Below are 24,627 nucleotides of genomic sequence, written 5' to 3' on the forward strand. Positions count from 1 at the left end.
AATTTATTTTGTCAAGCCAGAAGACTTGTCTGGGTCCAGTTTCAAATTGCAGACAGGTGAGACACAGTGAGTAAACAAAAATGGTAACAATCAGCAAGGCTCTGGTACAAATGAGCATTAGTGAGGATATAGCCCTAGAATGGCTGTGATATTACTGTACATACATGTCATGTATTCCAGATTAAATATATAAAATGGGTGAAGTGGTCCTTTAACAAAACATTCCAACCAAAGTTATTAAAATAGTTATTTCACTTTGACAAAATGGGGGGGGGGGGGGGGGGGGGGGCAGATACTTTATTCTGCACCATTTTAAAAGCTCTCTGCATTTATTATTTTCTTTTTAGTATTCATCTGTATCATAAACGTAATACCACCTTTAACTCTTTCAATGCAGAGTATATGTTTCTTTGGATGTTGTTAACATTGCTGCAATCACCCCCCCCCCCCCCCCCCCCTTCTTTTTTCAGAGTTGAATGCAGAATTATGTTACAATCGACTCCTCTGTCCTCGACTTTATTTAGTGTGCTGCTGCTGCGCAACATTGTGTTCTCCAAGGTTGATTATCTTTGCCTGAATCGGGCTTGTTTTCATGGACTGTCATTTTACACTGGTGATGGGCATTTTGATTCATTTTGGGAGTAGGTGAAACTACACCAATAGAGTATATTTCTTTTTTATCGGCTTGTCCAGGGGTCTTCAACGGGGGTTCCTCAGAGTTACTACAGGGGGGGCCACCAAATCGTTGTGTGATAGGAACCTTTTTGATGTTGTTTTTTAACCACCATATTCCGAGGAGAACTTTAGGCAGAAATAGCAGCTCTAAAAGCTCACAATGTTGTATATCTGATCTTTTTGGCTAAAGTTCTCCTCAGAATAGGGATGCTCCGGTTGAAGTGGTTAATGTAAAAAACTGATTCCTCCTATCACACAAATATTTGACGGACCCCCTGTTGAAGACCTCTGATGTAGTGGTCGATCATGCTTCCAGTCCAGCTGAAGTCCTAACCTCCAAAAAACATCCACTACATCCTGCTGCCAGAAGCAGCGTTGTTGCCATGTCTGCGTATTATAACCGACTTTGGGCTTGTTTTTCTGTAAAGGTGCTTGTAAATATTGGTAGTTGCGACGGGGTTGCAGTTTTTTTGGGGGTTGTTTTTTAAAAGTGTAGTTGCTTATTTGGGCTTAATGTTTCTTATGTAGTTTTAAAACCAGTGGTTCTCAATCATTTTTGTTAAAATGTTTAAACAAATTCAAAATGTTTCACTTTTTTTCCCAAGACTTTCTTTAAAAAAATAGCAGATCTCACCACCCTCCAAACTGACGCGTTGTGAGCTTGTAGATTGGCTATTTTCAAATAGCCAATGTATATATGTTTACTTTAAAGTGCTTCATATGTGGCTTCTTTTGGGCTTGTTTTCATATACCCGGTTGCTTGTTTCTTTCGCAAAACCTGGCAACACTGTCCAGAATGAACGAATCGTTCTCCCGTCGCACATCATGAAAACATTGGACATCGTCAACCCAATGCCACAGTCCTACACTGAACGGTGAGACACGAACCATTTGATAAAAGACACTTGTGTGCGTATTTTGGACATCCAGTAATACCACCACTAAATGTACGTTTTTCTTTGATGTGTCACGGTCATTATTGCCGTGTCTTGTACGCTGCTACCGTTAGCCTGCTGCTAATAATATGAGCTGACATCATAGGCCGAGCTGAACGAGGCCTTTGCTGCTAATAACAGTATTATTGACTGACAGACGAACGATAATATGATATTTAATATCATTGTGTCACTTTGTACATAATGTATGGCTTTCTTCTATATGTCCTCGAAATTACCACATTTTGCAAAGCATGGCACTGGTTTTAATAACGGCAGTGTACGCCATTATGCCTATTTAACGGGTGTCGAATCATCTGAAGTGAACACATCTCCATCCTAATGTGAAGAGATACCGTGGTGGTCTCCTCCTCCATCCTAGCAGTTGTTGTTGTTGTTGTTGTTGTTGTTGTTGTTGTTGTTTTTGTTGTTTTCCTCACAGACAGCAGTCACCGTTGAATTAGTGTCATAATATTATTATATACAATTTGTTACCGGGTATCATACTGGTTGTGGAAATTAACATTCATGAATCATACGTCATATTTATTTATTTATTTGGCGGTGATTCGCTATACCTTCCGGATTACAAAAGCTTGATTGTCTTGTCACTTTTGCTGGTAGTTGTTGTGCTTCTGTAGTGTCAAATGGATGTTTTGTGCCACTTACTGTGTGTGGACTACATCACATATCACCTTTCCTCATGACTCAGTGACTGCTTGTGTGCTTATTAATGCTTGTGTTTCCGTGTCATCCATGTCATCATTCATACTATGCATGATGATGACACGGACTAGCTGACACTATGACTAAATGACACTATGCGGTATACTGAATTACATAGTGTCACACTATGCAGTGTCATTGCCCCCCCCCCCCCCCCCCCCCCCCACAGAGCACACACAAGTATAACTTTGTTAAACCATGACCAGTATACTGGTTTCTCTGGTCTCACAGAAGGTTGTAGTTTTCTCCCAATTCTTTACTATGGCTCTGTTTACGGTATGTCTTCCCACCTTCAAACATGCTGAAAATATCTAAAAGATGCACACTCTCAGACTACCCACACGTTTCTTTCGTTAAGATGATTAAAGACCCCTACCCCTAAAAAAAAATATTGCTGCCTTTCTACCATATAAGTTGGATGTGCTGTGTAAGTTTCATAATTTGCATCAAGATTACACTGGGCATACCTTTATCATTATACTAACTCAACTGCTCGGTCGGCCCTTAGTTGAATGAGATCTATTAGGATTCTGATATCTATTTGAAATGAACCCCAAGGAAGTTAAGGAATCATTGAGTGCTGAGGCTGACACACAGACACACGCACACCACAGGCTACAGAAAAACGCTTTGCTAATGCCAACCCTGTTCTAGATACATATTCACTGCCATAATAGACATCATTGTGACTCCTTCTCTCATGACTGAGCCGGGATGTGCTGCATAGTTGAGGTTAGGCAGCAGTGGCTGGCTTTGTTGTTTTTGAACAGCCCGCTAATGCACCCGTGAGAAGCAAGCAGGTCCTCGATTGCCAGAGGAAGCCAGTGGCATGCGCTTTTCCCTCCCGATTCTCAGGGTGCAGGATGGGGGCTGATCCGTAGGACCGCCTGCCCGTGTCTAGACTCAACCGGCTGCTTTGGACAGCACCTCAAAGGAAAGGCTTGGATTTCTTGGGAAACTTTTCCTCCTTGTACACTGTAAATATTTTGCCGCCTTCAGCTCTGTCATGCTTACTGAGTGTGTTTCCCCTCCTCTGGTTCAGAACACACACCCCTGTTCTCTTGCCTCACTGTTTGATCATTGATGCAGGCCTGAGTGTTTAAAGAATATCAAAGGCAAAATGGGCCTACATTATACTAACCTCACCATCAGGATTTGAACTACTTCTAAGAGCCTGTTTCATATTTTTCACAAGGTTCTTATAAGATTATGTCCTTGTGCACAAACAAAAGAACCACAGCCCAAATCATGAAAATGTGTTTCTCATGAGTCAGGTTAAATGCTTTGTAATTTGTGTCGCATGCTTGAGCCTGTCTAATCATCATTTAAAACCTTTTGGTCCTGTTAATGAGTGGCTGGCTAAGACCTAATTTCTGTTTATTTGACACTCGGGACTTAATCACACTTAAACTCCTCCTGACCGCTCCAGATTGTACTCCCTGTTTTTGGCCTCTTCCTCTATGACAGTGGATGGAGGCGTAATGCAATAGTACTTCCACTTTTCACAGCTCACTGATACCATCACTGCTTTTATTGAGTTGTGAGACTTCAGAGTAGTAGTGTGAAAGACTGATGGAAATTCCAGGTCTTGTAATTGGTGTAGATTGATAAAAAAATCACACCCAGTGTGAAGTGGGCGGTGTGTGGTCATCACAACATGACTCACTTTAAAAAAAGGATAAAAGACTTTTTTTAAAGTCCATACTGCTATTCATAGGGCTGCACATGTGTCATGTGTTTCGCTAGCCAATCACAGTCCTGAATTTGCAAAGTCAGCCAAGCACATTACAGTTAGTGATGATGACACTAGCTGTAATGTGATTGGCTGGGTTAGGGGGGTACACAAATTTTTTGGTCGGTGTCCAAAACTCACTTATAGGGGGCGGCTACACCGCCCCAAAAAAAAGTGATACGGTTCTCAGCTTTTACATGTGAGCGGGGATGCAACCCGACACTCTCACCAGTAGTCCACCACCCATCTCTTATTCTCTGCTCCCTTTCTGAACAGGTGAGTGGCGGGCCAATCAGCCAGCCACGCCCAGCCCTCTGTTGCTATGGACGCCTGCGCCCGTATCAGAGGAGTCCCACTCAGGACCAGAGCCTCCATCCGGAAAGAGGTGCACCCACCATGTTTATGATCTACTGTTTCTTAAAGTGCAAGGACACTTTGGTAGAGGTTTAGGTTGTGTACTTAGGTTGTCATGATGGAACTAGTCCATTTAGATTTTTTTTAGAAATTAGTAATACAAAAATATAAAATAAAGTCTCATTGACTTCCATTGTATTATAACTGTGAGCACATACTAATGCAAACAACACCACAAAAACAGCAGCGGGATTAGTTTCAAAGAAAAATGTAAACTTCCTGTAGATTTAGGTGTTTTCTCTGGAAGAATGTATTGATTACTAGCATTACTTGCAAACTCTTTAAGCACATACTAATGCAAACAAAGCCGATTTTGACAATATACAATGCCACAAAAACACCCGCAGGATTAGTTTCAAAGAAAAATGTAAACTTCCTGTAGATTTAGGTATTTTCTCTGAAAGAATGTATCGATTACTAGTGTGACCAGAAATTGAAGTTCTGTCTCTGTTTAATGCTTTCAAATCGCCCACCAGAGGACCTCCGGGAACTGATTCATGAGTGACGCCACGTGACGATAGTATTTTGGCCAAATCACAAAGCACTAGCCCTATTCTGTTGTACATTTATCTGTTTTTCATTACAAGGAACGCAGTAAGAAAGTAATGCAGTGCAGTCAAAGTTTTCCACATGGTCCTCAAAACCTGTTGAAATTCATATTTAATAACGCTTGATAGCGCTGCTATTGGACTTCATGATAAATGTCTGGGTTTGTAGACTGTTCGTGACAGCGGGCCACAGTGTGTGAAGAGCCTTCTGAGGAACAAAAAAGAGCTGTGTAGTGTCGATGTGGAGCTGCAGACAAGGGACACAACAAAGTTAACGGAGGTTTGTCTACTCACACGCACACACGTACACACACAAAGCCTAATCACAGAAATGTAAAAAACTTTGAGACTGACAATGGTTGTGCTTCTTCAGATCCATTTTGTGTGTCTGCCCGGTCACTGTGAAGGGGAAGATGTCACTCTTCAGGTAAGCTTTACAGTTGTGTATGATGGTTAGTGCAAAACTTTCATATTAAAGGTAGGGCAACAGATAAGGGACAATTTCTGATATTTAAATACTAGTCCATATCGAAACAACAATATCAGTTTCTTTTTTCATATAAGTATATGGAAAATATGGACGTCAAATGAGAAGTTTTGAAAAGGTGACCCTACTGGTAGGAGAATGGAACTGCACAGTGATGACATCAGCAGTGGAGGACGCTCCTAGATGTACACTGTATTGACAGTACTTCTTGTATAATATTGGCCTATAAATTAGTTTACCAGGGTGGACTTCCTCCACTTCTGACATCACAGAACTGCTCAACTGAATGTTGGGGGTGGGGCAGATTTAGCTGTTCAAACTAATTTTTCCAACATATATAAAACGTATTTGCTGTTTATGAGAACGCCAAAATATAACATAAGTGCAGTTTTTTCATAATATTAGTACAATAAAAATTTACAATAAAAATGACCCGCACACCGTCTACGCTTGCACAATAAGGACAACTTCATTTAGGCAACGTTTTGGTCAATAGGCATCTTTTTCCTGTAATATCCAGCATTTAAAATGATCTGTTGCCCTTCAACATTTGCTGTAGAGCTAGAGTCTACAATTAAAATGTTATATTCACATAACTGTTATACATTTGGTAATGGTGGGGCTTCATAAACACTGGGTCATATGTATCAAGGTTATCCGATAGAGGGTGTTTGATCATAATGGGTTTCGATCATCTAGGGTCCCAGACCCAGTGATGATCATGATTCATTATCTTTGCTATGCTGAGACCAATTCTCATCTGAGCTAGCAGTCTACAAGTTGATTGGTCCTGCTTCCTTCCTAGGCTCTTTCTTCTCTGCCGGGGGAGCTGTGTGAGCTGCTACGGTCCGTCCACGTCCATAGTCTGAAGAACGATGAGGTGCTGATGTTAAAGGACTCCCGCTGGCTGGCCGAACGCAAGGACACCGGCACCCAGGTAGAGACCATGACCAAGACCCGTGTGAAAAGAGCAAACTTGATAAGAATACATAATGCACAAGTGAGCAGACGACAGACACTGGAGAAAAGGGATATGAGAACGAGCGAATGCATAGCAAAAAGGGCTTCACTTCCTCTTTGTTTACAACCTTCCTGTTTTCACCCCTTCTTAATTTTTCAGACCAAAGGTGCCATCCCTCGTTGCATACGCACAGCTGTGAGATGTTGCTCTCACCCTCTCAAACAAACGCAGGTGGAAGGACAGAAGAAGTTTGTTTTCTTAGACCGCAATTGCAGCTTTGTCCTTCTCGCATGTGTGTGTGTGTGCGTGCGCGTGCCCCCGTATGGCTTTTGTTGTGGGTTTTGTATTGCAGACAGCGAGACCGCCTGCCCCTACAGCGCAGGCACAGACAGAGGTACTGTAGGGCTAAGTGATGCTGTGTTCTGCATATGCAACATATCAAACCGCAATCAAGAGCACAGCCATAACAAGCTGCACTTCCAGCTGCCCGTCTGTAGTACTGGGAGAAAGAAAAACTCCCATGTGAATTCCAGTGAGTTTGTAAAGCCAAAGGCTCTCAGATGATTAGCTTGTCTTGTGTCTGGGGCTCTCAGGAGCGTGACAGCCATTGATGGTATGCAGACTCTCCTCACCAAGTGCTGTTGTATTTATTTTTCTAAATCTGAATGAGATGATTATTCCTTGGCAGTAGGGATGTACCGGCATGCTGTTATTTTCACTATATACCTCGGTGAAAACTTTACTGGTGGGATTGCTGACATTTTTCTAGCTCTGACTTGATGTTACACTCTCCGCTAGCACTGTATGTGTTGTTTTCCTGTGTAACTTAAATGAGCTGCTATCTTGTGATAAATTATGTCATATCGGATCGGTGCATAGACTAACTCACAGAAACCCAATCCAGCAGGTTGTATCGGAGGCATTTATGATACTAGTATTGTTATCAGAACAACTATTATACGTAGACAGACTTGTCTATTTAGCTCTAGCTAAAGCCAAGGATTGCTATGATAGCCTAATTATGCCACTCAAACAGTTATTTGGTGCTGAATTGTAAGCAAGAAGATCCAAGAAAACTTGGATTTTATGTGATTCAAGAGAAGAAACCATCTGTGCCTCAAGATACCGTACGCATACATTTGACAACAAGCAGCACGCACTAGATGTAGGCCTGTCACAATTATTACATAATCGTCTAATCGCAATTATTTGAGATAATTGCAATGCATTTTGTATAATCGTTTCCATGTTGAAAAATAATATAAAAAGCGGAAATAGCAGATCTACAAGCATACAACGTGAAGCTTGTAGATCAGCTACAGTATTTCCGCTATACATATAAAAACATTTAAAGTGTACAATTATTAAATGTCAGTATTCTTTATATTTCATTGGATATTTGTCATCTGCCCTGTGCAACTTTTTTTATTACGAAGCCTAAATGGCAAACAGATGTAACATACATGTATGTTCAATGGCAATAACACGATTAAATCGTTAATCGCAATTATTTGTGTGACAATTAATTGTCAAGTAAAATTTGTAGTCGTGACAGCCCAAACTAGATGGCAAAGCTGGACATTTTGGGTGACCTCATTTCCCCCCTGGTGTGTCCCTTACTGGTGGCCTTGTGAACTTGTGAACTTCTCTTGATTTCGTTTCTCAATGATGCCGTGTTTTTGAAATAGATGCCTGTTCATGGCAAGGACTACATATTACCTAACACCTAGGTTAATAACAGTATGTGTTAAATCATAGAAATAGAAATATTACGTCTATTACTACTTAGTAGTGCTAGTACTAGTAGTACTATTATAGTCTGGTAGTACTATATAATATAATTATATACACCTGTAATTTTCATACTTTGTTAGGTTTCATTTAGAAAGTTTAATGCTGTATGGTTTCTATAGAAGCAATATTGAGTATTATGATAAAAATCTATTTCTGGCAGTAATAGTATTTCACCATAATTTATATCCATAATTATCATGACAATACTGTTTAGTGTTTACCGTGGCACTTTCGGTCACTAATAATACTAATCAGAACTTTCTCTCTTTTTCTATTTCTCTCTCTGTGTTTCTATACACAGTGCTGGTTAAAGGCAATATGTGTTTTGAGACATGGTCCCAGCCCAAGCTCCTGCTCCCAGGCCAGTGTGTCCTCATTGGTGGGCCTGCTGGGACGCTACGCAGCAGGTGTCCGCTACGCCCTGGAGCTGCAAGCCCTTCACAAGGGCACAGCCGAACCTTGCCAGCCGGAGGAAGACGACACCAACCAGTCTGTGTCATCAATTGAGGATGACTTTGTGACTGCCCTAGAACATCTGGAGGAAGAGGACACGGGTGACGGTGCATGAGAACATATCTAGATTTGTTTTTGTTATAACCAGAATGGTGTAAAGACAGACTGGTGACTCCAATCACTCCAATCCAATGGAAGAATTATTTTCACAGCAATTTCCAGACCTGATCCCAGAAGTTGGCATTAAACACCAGCAGCGCTGTAGAGGTGCAACAGAACAGACCATTTGTGGTGCACTTTTTAAAGCAATAAGCAACAGCAATATACTCGTTAGCCAAGTTAACAAGGTAACGTCTTTAAATATGTCAAGAAGGGAGGTAACATTAGCTGTTCACACTAAAATATAAGCAAATGTTATGTCTTTATGACATTGATGTAATTACACACGCATGCGTTATTTAAATATTGTGAATCGCTGGATTTGTTGATTACTAGTGTGACCAAAAATCGCAGTTCTGTCTCTGTTTAATGCATTCAAATTGCCCACCAGAGGACCTCCGGGAACTGATTCATGAGTGAAGCCACGTGACGATCAAGTATTTTGGACTTCCGTTGACTTCCACTCTCTCTTTTAACCACTCTGGTGTTAACCTGACAGTGTCTGGCATTCATTTGCATATAAATGATGTCACAGCCATGATCAAGGATCTTGCTAACCAATGCATGATTTGTTGCTGGCTGTTGAATGAGCCAGCAACGATAGAGCTCAAGACAGCCAAGAAATATTAGAACAATATAATAGATAACTGATGTGAATGAAAATAACATTGACTGCTAAATGCAGTGACATAGTTTTCAGGTGGGGATCCATCTGAATTATATGTAATTATGAAGGCAAAGTGGCCCTGAATGAATTGGATAAACACTGACTGACGGCTCTATTGTTTCCTTTACTGAACTCCTTTGATTTCTTTCTCTTTTGCAGTCATATTTTACTTTGAGCTTGTCGCCCAAAACAGTGCTTTAACCCATTTCTCTCCTCTAACATGTCTCTGTCTCTAGCTGCAGCACCCTATTACCATGGTAAAAAGCGGGACGTAGCATCCCAGACGGTCCCAGCCCATAAGAGACGAAAGGACCTTTCAGGCTCCCGTGTGATCATAAGCAGCTCCTCCAAGAAGTCTTCAACCAAACACAGGCCGGGGCCTGAGGTGTCTGTCACTGTGCAGAGGTCGTCAGGTGTGGAATCCCAGTGGACCCACTGTAATCCTGGAATCTGTCTACCCCCGCCCTCGACCAATTACAGCGAATCAGAAGAGTCTGATGGCTCCAGCCCAAGTCCTATCATCTTCCTGGACGAGGTGGGTTACCAGAAGAGTTTGCTGGCGAAGTTGGACATCCCCCAGGTGCCAGGGGGACCCAGAGAGCGAGTTGAAGACTCTGACTCAGAGGTCAGTGAGTTCTTTGACAGCTTTGACCAGTTTGATGATCTGGATGACTTTAGCTCAGAGAGTGGCACTCTTACTCTGCCCCTGGACACCACCCATGCCGCCACCGCCCATAAGAGAAGGCCCTCTGAGACTAGCATCAGTGGCTCCAAGTATGTGTCCCGAGGCTGCTCCACCAAGGGCATGAACCCTCAGCGCTTTGACCAGCCCACCCTCCCTGCTAATGTGAAGAAACCCACTCCTTTGAAACCAGGCTCTCCCTACTCCCCCCACTCTGACGTTCCTGATTCTCCCCGGCCCGTGCGAACCTCCTGCGAAGAGAATGGGGGTCCACTTTTCAGCCCTGTCAGCTCCTCAGCCTTCAGTCCTTTGGGAGACACTGGTGGGCCTATGGAATACTTCTGGAAGACTGACGGGAATGGAGGGGATGGCTCAGAATTGCGTAAACCCCAGGACCTTTGCTCACTATATAAGACCTACTCTGACTTTGCCAACAGTCTCTCCAGAGAGATTTTGGGTTCTGTGTGTGGCTACCAGTCACCCACTGACATCAGTGACAACAAGAACCTCAGCTGTGTCTGCCATAAGGAGTTTGAGAATCCATCGGGTCACCTGATGAAACTGTCAGACATCCAGGAGACTGTGACAGTGGCCACGCTGCAGCAGAAGCCTCAGTCTTTGAAGGACGGCATACAGAGGTTTGCCACAGATCTGGTGGAGATGAGCCTAGGCAGCGCCCTGCGAGACCTCCAAAAGGGCGTGTCCACCTGCACCACCACACTCTGCCACCTGGCTGCCAGGCTTACCTCCTCAGTGTTTCAGATGGCCTTCCATGAGATTGGCATGCGCCATGCCTACGTGCTGAAAGAGCGGGCCATCGGTGGTCTGGCTGGCTTCCTGGTTGGGGAGGCTGTGTCCGGCGCTCTTAAGGAATTTCTCGCAGTGAAGAAGCGGATGTTCCACAGCACCGTGACACGCTTTGCTGCCGACCTGGCAGAGGAGCTAGTGTTTGAGGGCATAATGGAGGTTTGTCAGTTCTCCCACCCCTCCACCCCTCTCAACCCGAGCAACTGGCCTTTTAGCTGTGGGCTGGAGGAAGACGAGGAAGAGGAGGTGGTGTCCTCCTACGCCTCTGATCTGTCTGAGTCAGTTCTCCAGGAGGCCTTCATTGAACTCTCCCAGGCTGACGTGGCCTTTACAAGTCAGGCAGCTATCAGCGTCTCTCTAGACAACATCTACTATGTCAGTGCAGAGGACACCACCACTCACACCTGCAGTGCTACCACTGGCCAGCAGCAAGTTTTCCACACTAGCCCAGTGGAAGCAGACCCTGGTCCCTCAAGTGAAGAAGCTGGCTGCACAGTGAAAAAAGCCTTGTTCACAGTGTCAGGCATGGCCAGCTGTGTTCCTGTCCCCCAGGCCGGACAGGCCCTCTCCCATCTCCAGTCTGCTGAGGAGGTCTGTCAGTGTAAGACTAGTGTGGCCCACACCTCCCAGACCAGCCCAAAGAGGAGCCTGTTGACTGCAGTCTCCTCTGACACAACCACAGCCACACAGACTGACCACTTCTCCCATGGCAATCTGAACCAGGCCGCAGAGGAAGAGCCCTCTCAAGGAAAAAAACCCTTCCACAACTTCTCTGGCAACATGGTGGATATGATAGTAAACGAGGCTTGTGAGCTAATAACTGCCACAAAAATGAAAAAGGGTTTTGGGGACTGTGCAGAGTTCTTCACGAAGACCATCGGAAGCCGAAGAGGCTCCTCTTCCAGAACTGATACCGTCAGTGATGATGTCCCAGATTCCCCCTCAAAAAATAGAGCTGACAAGGAGAGCTTCAGATATGATGGTAAAGACTGTGGGTCTATGAGGAAGGGAGAGGCGACTGTGCAGAGAGCAAGCATCGACTCTCTCTCTACTCCCTCTCAGAGTCAGGATAGAGCCGTCTGCGAGCCTAGTTCTAAGACCAGACCCATGGTTGAGACGCACCCCGTGATGATGAAGGACACACTAGACGTGCCGGGCTCAGAAGCAGGAGGGCGGCGGAAGTCACCGGTGCCCGGTGGTGACTCGTCCCCCAGCTCCAGTCTGAAATCTAGTGGGACCCCCGGCACGCCCCCTTCCACCCCCCAGCAACCATATGAGCTGTCTAAGGAGAAGCAGATCAGGCAGTTTTCCAAGAAGCTGAAAGGCAAGCTGGCGAAAGAGTTCTCCCCTGCGACTCCCCCTCCCACTCCGCACTATCAGCCCGAGCCTGACCCGGGGTCAAAGGACTCCACACCTGAGGCAGACAAGGCCGACTTCATGCTCAAACTGATGAGGTCTCTATCTGAGGAGGCGGAGGGCAACGAGGAAGGGGAGGAGGAAGAGGAGGAGGAGGAAGAAGAAGAAGATGGAGGCGTGGTTGGCGCTGCCAGGAGTTTGGAGACGGGGGTTCGCCGACCTGAGCTCAACCTGTCATCGTGTCGCAGAATGTCAAACAAGGAAGCCCTCCACTATGCTGAGAGGCTGGCCTACCACATTGTCTCTATGGCGACGGAAATGGACACCCTAGGGGCGGTGGTGGACAGTGGGGCGGGGAGAGGGGACGAGGGGAGGAGGAGAGACAGCGTGACGGCCCAGTTCTCGGAGCAGACCCTGAACACACTGTGGGTCTATGCCGGGGAGGTTGCAGGAGAGGTCATCAGTGACGTGAAGAGGATGGTGGGCTCTGGACAACAGTGTCCCCACCGCAGAGCTCTCAGGAGGAGGAGCCTGGACTCCAGATCAGAATGTCCTCATTACCACCACCAGCTCCTCCCCAGTACAGACCAGAGTAATAGAGACTGCAGAGTGGAGAGGCTGGCCGAGCAGTGGTCCAGTGCCCTGCTTAACTCTGTCCTCCACCCTCCCTCCCCCTCGGCGTCCACCACGACCACAGCCTCCAGCTCCAGCTCTGGCCTGTCCTCTGAGTACCCCAGCTGTGAGAGTGTGACAGATGAATATGCCGGCTACCTCATTAGGGTTCTCAAGAAGGAGGGAGGCACTAGGGAGTTGGTCCTCGACCAGTATGCCAGCCGGTTGGCCTACCGCTCCATCAAACTGGGCTTGGCGCATGCTGCTCGCAAGATAAAGCAGAGACCCTCCACTGGCCTGTTTCACTCCTCCAGGTCCCTACCAGAGGAATGGAAGGCGTCTGGCCACGAGGGCTCTATTCCCAGGGACAGACTAGGGACCATGGGTTCTCCTTCATGTCAGGAGGGCCAGTGTAGCTGCAGGGACTCAGAGGAACAAAGCCAAAGGGAGTACGGAAACTTGGTAAACTTTGCGGAGTCCTTGGCATACAACATCACCTGTGATGTCACATGCAAGCTGCGCCCGTCCTCTGTGCGTTTGCCCAAGTCTCTGACGGATTCCTGCCTTTATAAGAAATCCAAATTGGAAGACATGACAGAGAATCTCATCAGGAACTCCTTCTCCTGCCCCCTGTTGTCCAAGGAGGGTAAGAGCAGGCACTACCACAGTACAGGCAGCCTGTATGATGGAGTCTATAGCAGCGGGGTGATGCAGGTCATAGAGCACTATGCCAGAAAGATAGTGGATGACACCCTGGAGATGAGCCTTGCCTCAGCTGGACAAGCGGCCAGAGAGCACCAGAGGGTGCAAGGCCTGGACAGATACTCCCACACTGAGAGGCTGTCTGAGAGCGCAACACTGGGTCAAACTCTAGGGGACAGGACCTGCCGTTACTGTCAGTCCCAGGAGTGCCCCTACTGCAGCAAGCCCAGCCGGCACCACCAGCACCAGACAGGCCAGAGGAGGAAGAGGGCTCAGGAGTGTGCTTCTGGGGCAGAGCGACTCTGTGGGCTTGAGATCCCGAAGATCCACATCCATATGGACTGCAGGGCGGCCTTCGCAGAGGAGATGGTGTCCACAGCCATGGAGACAGCCAAGCGCGAGCTGAGCAACACCAGCCTCAATGCAGACAGCGGCATCGGCCATGATGGGGCTAGCTACGCTGAAAGCTTGACCACTGAGATAATGACCTCAGCACTGTCCAATGCCTGCCAGGCCGCCAACCTCAGGTACACACACACCATGACTCACCCTTACAGTAGCTTTCCATTACTGCCCTGTACACATGCTGCTCTTTATGGCTAGCTGTAAAGTTCTGGTCTGGTTGATTAGAAATCATCCAGTAATGGGATTTTGGTCATTTAGTTTTTCATTGACCTCTCTTCCATTGAGTAATGTAAAAGTTTTCAGTTCTTGGTATTTGTATTGATTTTCATCACTACAACAAGATGCATTCATCTTGCCTTTAAACATTGATATCACTCATTGATTTAAAAGTGTTTACAAAGGACAATACTTGACTTGACGTTTTGCTAACCACACCATAAAGGTAGCTCTCCACAAAACAGACTACTACAGATTACTACAGACTGCCAGTCGAATGAAGTCGGGAGATCAGTTGGTTGGAAGGTGTGGGTATAAAAAGTTGCTAAATGCACCCGAGAGCCGACACCAACAGACGGCTACTATGGTGCTAAAAATAGCCTATGGCTTGATGTCTTTTTCAACAACAAACATGTGAACTTGTACATGCTTAAATCATTTGAGAAATTATAAAGATAACTACTGCACTTGCAGGGTGCTTAGTGCATGGGCACAAGGTTATCTGTATTTAAACTACTTTGGTGTATCATATCCTTCATATTTAATGAACTACTGCATTGCATTGCACTACTGCAAGCGGTAGTGCAATGCTCACTCGGCCATATAATTTTGCTTCACAAATGATTAATATAATAAATAGTTTAGAATGATTAGGAAAAAATGGAAGCCATGTAATTTCTGTTTGAGTAGCCTACTGTAGGATAGGCTACTCGCCACACGAGCCTTGCGCATCCACAAAGTAATCAACATTTCATCATCATAATCATCATTTTCAGCTGGTATTTGAATGAGACGAGCTACACTCGCGCACGCACAGTACCATGCTTTGTGTCTGCATTTTGTAGTAATATATTATATTATACTAATACCATTTCTAATACCATTTTGTTTGAGTATTATAGGTTGAAATGTCTGTATATCTTCTCTCTTATTCTTTTTAAAGCTGTTTCTTTAGTGGGAGTTGCACATTTACATTTTTTATAAAGGAATGTATAATTTAATCATGTCCCCTTTCCCACTCTCTCCCTCCATCCTCTGTGTCGGTAGCTCTCCGGGGAGGGAAGCCACTGAGTCAACCATGTCCCAGCAGCTGAGTGTGGGAGATGACAGCCTGGGCAGCTGGTCGAACCTGAGCTTTGAGGATGAGCCCCCAGATGATAACAGCAGTTTCCTCCACCTTAGTGACAGGTACCGTACTCTACATCCAGTTTCCTCCACCTTAGTGACAGCCAGGTACCATACTCTACATCCAGTTTCCAACACATTAGTGAGAGGTATGTAAGATGTTTTCAGATTCCTAATTAGCGTTTACATTTCTGAGCACTTCCAGTAGTTCTCTATGTGTGCCTTTGCCAGTGAGTGACACCAACAACCTTGAATGTGACTTATTGACATGGCTTTGTTGATGATCACGTAAGCCAAGTTTCAGAGGCTGTGTAATTGACATCCACGTGCAGACCTGCCAACCTGTAAGCGTCTTTCGTACCAGGCACACATTTTGACATCAAAGTACGCTGGTACGATTCTCCCTCCAAAGTATGCAAAAGCTGGCGACGCCTTGTGAGTTTGATTATGCACCCCTTCACGTGCTGAGCAGAGCGCTGATTTCTTTCTGCCAGGATGCATGCTCTAATAACAATGTCTGACACTAACATTAAACAAACTGCGACGTGTCGTTGCAATCTCCCCAATGATAACAAAACGGTTCAATGTTGTCTACTAAGTCAATGTTGGTGTAATCAAGAGATTTGTTGGAATGTATGCACACATGTATGTTTTACATGCGTTTATTTTCAACTACTATGCCATATAGTTGCATGCTTGAAGCCGATACTACAGCATGTTATTGCAGAATGTTATTTAGATAGCATGTTGTTTAGACAGATGCTAGGTTCTTTGTTTTTGGTGTCCTAGTTTCTTTGAGGCACTATATTGTTCTCTCTGCTCTCTATTACCTCGTTTATTGACTTAGAGTTCTTGCTTACTCTGCTTATTCCGATCTTGTGCTTGTAAGTCACTCTGGATAAGAGTGTCTGCTTAATGCATAAATTGTACAGCAGCTACCATTGAGCTATATGCTACTTGTAGCTTGTGTATATCCCATATGCTGGATGGATGGCTTGAGTGGGGATGTTCTTTGAACTCTCTTGCAAAGGTAAACAGACTGGGGTGAGGGGTTGAGATTGTATTAAGTTAATGTTAGCCTGCCTTTATGTATGTGAAAAATTTGCAAGCTAAGATATTGGTCAGTCATCAAGAATCGGCAGGTAATGAGTGAACATCGAATGATGTACTTTCTCAGAGGATTGTGGCAAATTAGAAGTGCTTGTGTAAGTGTTGTGCAAGTTGTAATACTATAGGTGGTGGTGGCCTATTACTTTGGTGCTGATAACATTAGACCCTAAATGTAAATGACAGTAGTTCCACCGAAGCCACTAGGCTGAATGAGAAAATGAAGCCACCCCAATAAATATGCACAGGACAATTATCAACATGGTTTTCCTTCAATTATAATAGCGTGCCACACGCTTTAGGGCTGCTTGATACTGAAGAAAACATTTCTATTGTATTTACTCAATATAACTTATCAACATAATGGCAACAGACACACTATTTGTTAGTGGGAAATGATCGTGTTCAAGCAAAGCGGCACGAAAGTGCACAAGTGTGGTACTCAAAATATGTTCTCAAGGTTGGCAGGTCTGCAAGTGTATTCCAAAAACAAAGCTCGCTTCCATTTAACAACTAGCCTTCAGCGTTAAAGCACGGGGTAAAGTTTCTCCAACCCTGTTAATCTGGCATCATTACTGCCACTACTATTATTACTACTATTATTAGCGATTGGAGTTGAGCGCCGTACAAGACACGTTCTTCCATGGTTCATGTCAGTCATGGGTTAGAAGGAGTCTCCCGTGGCCGTGGCCGGACGTGAGGTTTCCCCAGGTCATGGCAAGCCTCACTGGTGCTCCGCTGCCAAGAAACAATTTTCTCTGATTTGAGCAAATATTGCATTACACATGTGTTCTCTCATGGTAATGTTGTTATAGATTTTGATTTAGCGGTCCTCTGCAGCCAAGTTCTTGTGAGAATGTTGAATCATGTCAAGCTTCAAGGAAGTTGGGTTTCCCTCCCTAGGATGGACACCAGTACATTGTGCTGTATGTGAGTGAGAAATGAGCATGGGCACGAGAGTACATGAGAAGATCTGAGTTTCGGCTGTCTCAGCAACACGGTCTCACCCAGTCTCAAGTCAAGTCATAGGGTGGGAACTGCTGTTGATATTTTCTGGCGCTGCCTGCTATCTCTATGGAAGCAGAGCAAGTCAACATGCAAGATTCTGTCCTGAGGTACTGAGAGCAGAATGTGTGAGCAGCCAGTTATTTAGGACAGTGGGCCAAGTGAAGGTATCATAATATTTTCTAAAGGTGTGTCTTTGAGCGTTCTCGTCGCCCCCGGTGCAGTTTCCACAGGAACAAAGTCCACCATGTGTAATTCATTTAGTCCCTCTTCAAAAGCCTCCTCAAACCATTTCCGCCCGCAGATGAAACAACTGAGGGGAGTAAAAAAAGAATCACCTTTGAGGCTTTATGCAGGCACAGAGCATGCTGACGGACTTATGAACGAGCTGTCAGCATGTGTCACTCACACAAACCGCAGAGAGAAACCCGTAGACAAGGGAATGCATATCGGAGGAGGTATTTTTAGATGTCAAAAATAACCTCCACCACCCTGCCCTTGTGCGCTGCACACCACGGTATGACGGCATGCAGGCTGCAGCCAGCGGGCTAATCACTGACTAATTAGTGTGTACTTCTGTGCTGCTGTTGCTGTAGCTCGGCCTCCCACTGGAATGCACGGGATTAACAAGATTAAGAGAAGACAAGAATGTAATGATCTAACACTACAGTAGGATGCCTATATCAACATCAGACAGGCTTCACTGGGATCAGTGATGGAAAGACATGCATCATTTAGGGAGAATCCTCTTTTGTTATGAGCCTCACCTTTGTTGTTGGTAGATGATGTTAAGCCATTAGTCATTCCGTAACTTTTTATTTTTATTTTCATAGACTCTTATAGTGCTCAAGTAAAGTATAATTTGGAAATTATCATGTAACTGCTCATCACTTTGATAATTTGCTTGTCTGTTTGTTCCATTGCAGTAAAGTTATTATTGGATCACAAATCACACAGGTGTCATTTGAGGTTATGATATAGCCTCAAAAACACAACAAGCACTAACACACTTTGACAGTGACTGTGTCCCTTGTTGTTACACAGTAAAATCCTCAGTGTTAATCTAACAGAGTGTACAAATGGACCTGTGAGGGTCTATTTGCCATTTGTATACTCTCGGAGTTAAAGGAAAACGTAGCTGATTTTATGCCTAAATCCTTCAATTGAGTGAGTAGAACCATCTAGTGTTGCAAAAAGTACCCTATGTTTATTTCTCAGTGAAACGATGACGTCAAACGTGTCATTTCACATCGTTGGGTCAGCTCAAATGATGAGCTCAAACTGCGCTCATCATTTTGTGGAGAAATGCACAGAAGACATAGTTTTTGCCGCACTATATTATTGATGTCCTCACATCAGAACAATGGGATTTCGGTTGAATTTCCCTTTAAATGAACACTGGGGGATTTCAGTGTACCTTCCTTCTCTCCACCAGTAGCAATGGGAACAGCAGTAGCTGGAGCAGCCTGGGCCTGGAGGGGGATGTGTGTGATGAGCACCTGTCCTTCTCCCCCTCTGACAGGTTGGTCACCGGCTCATTAACACCTGATATACTTCACCGTACTCTGTAAAATCCTCAAATGGACTCTTACGGGTCTATTTAGTTAACATTTGAAAATAACCGATTTTCAGGTGAAGTGTGTGCATGCAGTGTGTGTCATCGCTAAGGTTCGCTTGAGGCCCTTTGCCAAAGTTCTTGTTAGTCTGTGTCTGGCGTCTGTGCTTGCTTGCTGCATGGCTTTAGCCTATTGGCGCTTCTAGCTACCCACTCCACCCCACCCACCCCTCAGTTCAGTTATGCCAACTTGTCTTCACTGCCATACTTTAAAAAATAAAAGAAGTGAATTCGGAAAGCCTTCTAGACGTCCTCCATCCGGAAAGAAAATGATATCCTCATATCACAACGAGCAGAGTCGCGCAGTCTGTAGCCGAGGGCTGTGTCAACAAGACTCAGATTTACAACCTGAAAAGTGGGAGAAATGAGTCATTTCAAATGACTGTTTACCTGTTGGCACGTCACACAGCAAATATTTGCACATTTGCACCGTAAAGATGTGGAGTACAGTTTGGAAATTGAAAAAAGTATTTCCAGTATTGGCAAGCACTGCAAGGCATTGTGTTTTATCTGCTGGTATTTGACAAAAAGCATTAAGCAGGAATGTCAATTTACTGTAGGATGGGAAGATGTCTGGAAAAACTTCCTTACGCAGTGTCTCGGATACCTTTTCACCAGGATTGCATTGAATGCATTGCTTTTTGGCTTATTACCCCCACTGTGTTGACATCAAAGAGACTGCATAGTATATGCATACTTTTGTGCTTAAGTTCCTGTCTTTTATGTGCTCTTGCATCCAGTCTCCTTAGCCCACCCCACCCCTCTCTCTAATCTGTGTGGTATTTCTTGCCTTGCAGTGACTGTACTGAAGACAAGGAGACTGAAGTCAGAGAGGAGTCTAGTGGTAAGGATGTTTTTCTATCTACACCACACTATAACATTTTACCTTCCTGCAATGCCAGAACATCCTTAATAAATTCCCTTTTAATTACAAACATAACATAATCTTGAATAAAATTCATTAAAAAGATCTCTGCTATGTTATGGAAAAAGTGAAATTATATAGGATATTGCAGCACACTTTTGGAAGGGAATTGGAGGGGGAAGATAGGCCTCTCTCCTAATTTGAGGTCTTGTTCCTCCCCCTCCTTTAGATTCAGAACAGTTGGACTTGGCTCTGGCGTCCTCTGACTGTCTGTCTGTCTGCTTATGCTATAGTCGGGGATTTTACCACCCCCACATTCAACCACAGAGTGTGTGTGTGTGTGTGTGTGTGTGTGTGTGTGTGTGTGTGTGTGTGTGTGTGTGTGTGTGTGTGTGTGTGCTCGCGCTCGCGTGTGTGTTCGTGTGCGTGCGCAACCCCCAGTGGGGCTGAAGCTCGACGTAAGGTCTAGTGCAGTGTGGGGGTGTGAGAACCCTGAACAGAATGAAACAGGGCTGGGGAGGAGTGCAAGACTCATACCCAAGGGGCAGCTGTGAGGTAAAGAGAGGCATAGGAAGGGAGAAATATATTTTTGTGTGATTGTTTGTTTGTGGCTGTGTTCATGTTTGCCACAGTAGGTTGGTAGACATTTGTGACAATGATGAATATTAATTTCCCCTCTTCCTGCTGTGTTTTAGGGGCGGTGCGTATGGACAGGAGCCAGGTGCAGGCTCCCAGGGCCCTGCTGGTGGTGGTGAATTCTGACGTAAGGGAACTCAGCCATAACCCTCTGCCCATGACCCTTGACCCCCAGCTCAGGAGCATGCTGCAGTGGGCGGCAGCCTCCATGGCGGACCTGCCACAAGTCCAACTGAGCATCATCAGAGAGCTTCAGCAGGTGACGGCTCTGTTAGATCATAACTCCACCCATTACCTATTTACAGGACTGTGCGCTCGTGTGCTCCATGCCACCAAATTGAAGCATACAGGCTGTGTTCCGATGACCTTAGATAAGATCATGTTCACCATTGTTGTCACACGTCTGCATTCTGTTTGCCCTTCCAGCTCCCAACAGTGGTCCAAAGGCTCAGAGAGAGGGAGTGGCGGGTGGGAGAACTCCTGCAAGCCCTGCTGCGTTACTGTGAAGAGAACCAGCCCAGAGCAGAGCCACCCCATGGGGGGAGAGGACCCCACCAGACTCCCCTGTTCCAGTGGCTGCTGGAGCATGTCTAGGCTGTCTGCCCTCCTAAACCCATCACCCCCACCCCATGCTGCTTACAGTGTATCTGTGAACCCTGCCCTCTAGTGAGCACTACCAGTGTTGCACCACACGAAGATCGCCAGCACTGCACACAGTGATGCTCACTTGCCATCCCACTCCTGACCTGTCTGTTGCCTTGTACAGTGGAACCTTTCTGTAGTGTCGTTATAGGGCTTTATACACCGCTACCCCTAGAGGGCACCATGCCAATGAGCTGTTGTAATTTACTCTCATGGCTGTGAGCGTGCGTGTTTTGCATTGCATGCCTTTGACCATGAGTACTTAAGTTGTAGGCCCTTTTTTCTTTCCACCCCAGTTTTATTTTTCTCGTTACAGACTGCATATATCACATGCTTTGATTTACTGAACTGTATTTTGCGACCACCTATGCCTTTTTATATTGAAGCACTCACACCTCGCTGCCCTTGTGCAAGAGAGAGAGACAGAGATAGACAGAGAGGGAAAGACAGGCCCAGTCCATTTGTACCAGAAAGAGAGGGAAAGAAAGGCCCAGGCCATTTGTACCAGAAAAAGACAAGGAGAAGCAATGAGTGAAATAAGAGAAAGAGAATGTGTTTTCTGTTGGGGGATCCCCGTAGCTGCTGGGCTGATGATGTCAAACCCACAGCTCACCTCTGTGGTGATGTTTCCACATGTTAAGGAGACCAGTGACACACCACACCACACCCTTGCATTATCAGTGCCAGAAGGATTCCAGATAATTGGAATCACATTTATCATCCCAATACAGGACAATTATTCCACAGAATATACAATCAATATTAAATCCAGTTGTATTCTTTGGACGCTCTTTGTTTGCCCCAGTCAAGTATTGGTCTGTAGCACTTATTTTTATTCAGACGCTGTTTCCAGCAATTATTCCAAGGTAACAGAAACATTTCATGTGGAAAAGGTTTATGCTATGTTGTACACAGATGTTGCACCGAAAATAGCAGATCTACAAGTTCACCCGCTTTGTGAGACTGTATACCATCTATTTTCAGTGTAGCCTTTGACCCTTGTGCAACCCTGCAGTTACTTTTAAAGTTGTAAAACTCATATCTGTATTATATAAATTTATACCCTAATATATTGTGCTAGAATGATCAAATGGGCCCTTCATTTGAAAAGATAATGGTTTACAAAACTTAATAAAGCTGCCTTGTCAGTATTAAGATGCCGTATTTATTTGCAACAGGATGCAATGCCCTAACAGTGCTTACAGTACCATGCAACAATTTCCTTGTTTATCAAACATGGTAAAATACATTTATCTAGAATGGATGATGTTCTCATGGGTCCATTAAGAGAGAAGTACATGCAGTATAGATTTTTTAAGATGGCGTGCTGAAAATCAATCTGGAAATGCTCAATGTTCTGGGTGGTTCAGCCTTGGTGAAGACTTAATTTTGCCAAAACATGGCTAGGATGGTAACAGTGCTCCCCTAGTACACTCAGTGGTACTATCATGGAGGTACACTATGTTATTAATGTGCTTGGGGGGTGGCGTGGGATCTGTGTGTGTCTGTCTCCTTGTCCACTCTGGGGAATCCAGTGACGCAGATTAAGCCTTATCTCTAATTAAAGGCATGGTCACCAGCCTGTACCTCCAAACCACAACTTGCAGCCTCCTCATAGCTCAAGCCCAGAGTCACACATTCTGTCACCCACGCTCCTCACGTCACCGTGTGGGACGCAGGAATGTGACGACCACAGATTTTGCACCATACATCCCACCCTCACCCGTCATACACACATGTAGACATATACACTTGAATTTCACCCCACACGAACCGCGCAATCAGCCACTTTTTGACCAGACTTAAGGACAGGCTGGGCATTTCCACTCTGGCTCCCTCAGTCCTCCCCTCCCTTCCTTGACTGAGCAACATCCCAATAACCTGACAAGTCTAGGTGACTTAGCCTGCATTCAGTCAGTCTTCATACACACGTGCCCTGAGGGTTATCACCGGCTCCAAATGAGTATCACCAGGAACTATTTTGTCATTTTTTGTGAGGGAGGCATCTGAAACTAAACATTCTGTGGTCCAAGAATGATAAGAAGTCTGTGCTTCTTGAGTTTTAAACCCTGTAAAATACATTGTTTTTTCCATTTATTGTCATTATTGATTAGCTATTGTTAGCAGTGTTCACCTGCATGGCTGAATCTTCATTGACTTCTTCAGTTGAATATGATTACTGTTATAATTATTGTATAGGCCTAAGACTGATTAGGGATTCTTCTTTGTCAACCTCCCCTCACTTTGCTGTAGGCCTCAGCTGATGCCTTGCCCCCTATATTGCTCTATCTCTAGGCTGCCAAGCGTCCTAAAGTTTAGGGGTGTTGCTTGTTTACAATTTACTGTAATTATATCACACCATCCAGTCAAACCTGTATTTACTGTTGTTCAGATATCTAAGTTATAACCAGTATTCAAAAACTGTGGAAGAAATGGACATTATAGGAGGCGTGCTGAATATGAGTAAACTGGTGTGCATCTCGGTTTATGTAAGTAGATGAGGAATGCTATTGAGATTTGTGGACTTGATGAATGGGGAGAGCACACATGAGTAGGCACGAATGTACCGAATGTTTAGCCAAGTTATGAAATTTCCATGCTGTTACTCACCCCCCCACCCCTTCCCCAACGCATCTGCTTTCTTTCTTTAGTGTACTATTCTTTCTTTAGTGTACCATACATTCCTAAAGCGCTCCATTGTGTTGGTGAAAGTTGAATGTCTACCTGCAGAGAATCGATGCCCATTTAGTAACCAATAGCCTAAGTCTATTATGTTACTGATGGTCCAGCATTACATTTTGAGCCTCTCTCCTACCTTAGACAGGCAAAAATGTACGTTCACTGACTCCTGTACTTTTTTTCTGCTTCCTCGTAAAATCTTTTGCCAAATAAGATATTTAATAATTTATGTAAGTTATATAACACTACTGTACACTACTTGTTCCCCTTGTGGCATTGCTGAATAGTTTACACATTCTAAGCTTGAAGTGAAAGCACTATATTTGTCAATGTTAAAGCTACAGTGTGTGTGACAATAAAGCTTTTTCATGTGCCCTGAGTTTCTGCCTCCCTTTAACCATGTGAACCCTGGCGTACCTTTTCTGAGCATGCCATAATAGGTTAACATTCATTGAAAATAGCCCATCTACAAGGCTATTTTCAGAAAAGATGTGTGTGACTCGAGTGAAAAAAGGAGCGGGCCAAATACTGCCCCTCCCAGGGCTACTAGTCCTGGGGGACCCTGGTCAACAAAGTAATATGGTTTAATTGGTTAAAGAGATTATTACAAACTTGCATGGTC

The 24,627-nt window shown here is 44.7% G+C and overlaps 1 protein-coding gene across 6 annotated transcripts; it reads left to right on the forward strand.

The window, feature by feature from the left end:
• The first annotated feature begins 1,466 nt into the window (after positions 1-1,466).
• Positions 1,467-24,373, forward strand: akap11 (A kinase (PRKA) anchor protein 11). Of its 6 annotated transcripts, none has more exons than XM_084085108.1 (13): positions 1,467-1,550; positions 4,345-4,453; positions 5,200-5,310; positions 5,404-5,457; positions 6,323-6,454; positions 6,638-6,709; positions 8,574-8,832; positions 9,788-14,237; positions 15,379-15,519; positions 19,007-19,090; positions 19,981-20,027; positions 20,744-20,943; positions 21,111-24,373. In XM_084085108.1, exons 2-13 carry the CDS (start codon positions 4,391-4,393, stop codon positions 21,276-21,278), a joined length of 5,781 nt encoding a protein of 1,926 aa, XP_083941234.1. In that variant the 5' UTR covers positions 1,467-1,550; positions 4,345-4,390; the 3' UTR covers positions 21,279-24,373. The 6 variants fall into 6 exon arrangements, with proteins under 6 accessions (XP_083941234.1, XP_083941236.1, XP_083941238.1 ...); XM_084085110.1 differs by having other exon boundaries at positions 8,574-8,826; XM_084085109.1 differs by lacking the exon at positions 1,467-1,550 and adding an exon at positions 2,527-3,313.
• The last annotated feature ends 254 nt before the right edge of the window (positions 24,374-24,627 follow it).

Source organism: Gymnoscopelus microlampas (genome assembly GCF_963454915.1).
Source record: "Gymnoscopelus microlampas genome assembly, chromosome: 17".
NCBI classification, from domain to species: domain Eukaryota; kingdom Metazoa; phylum Chordata; class Actinopteri; order Myctophiformes; family Myctophidae; genus Gymnoscopelus; species Gymnoscopelus microlampas.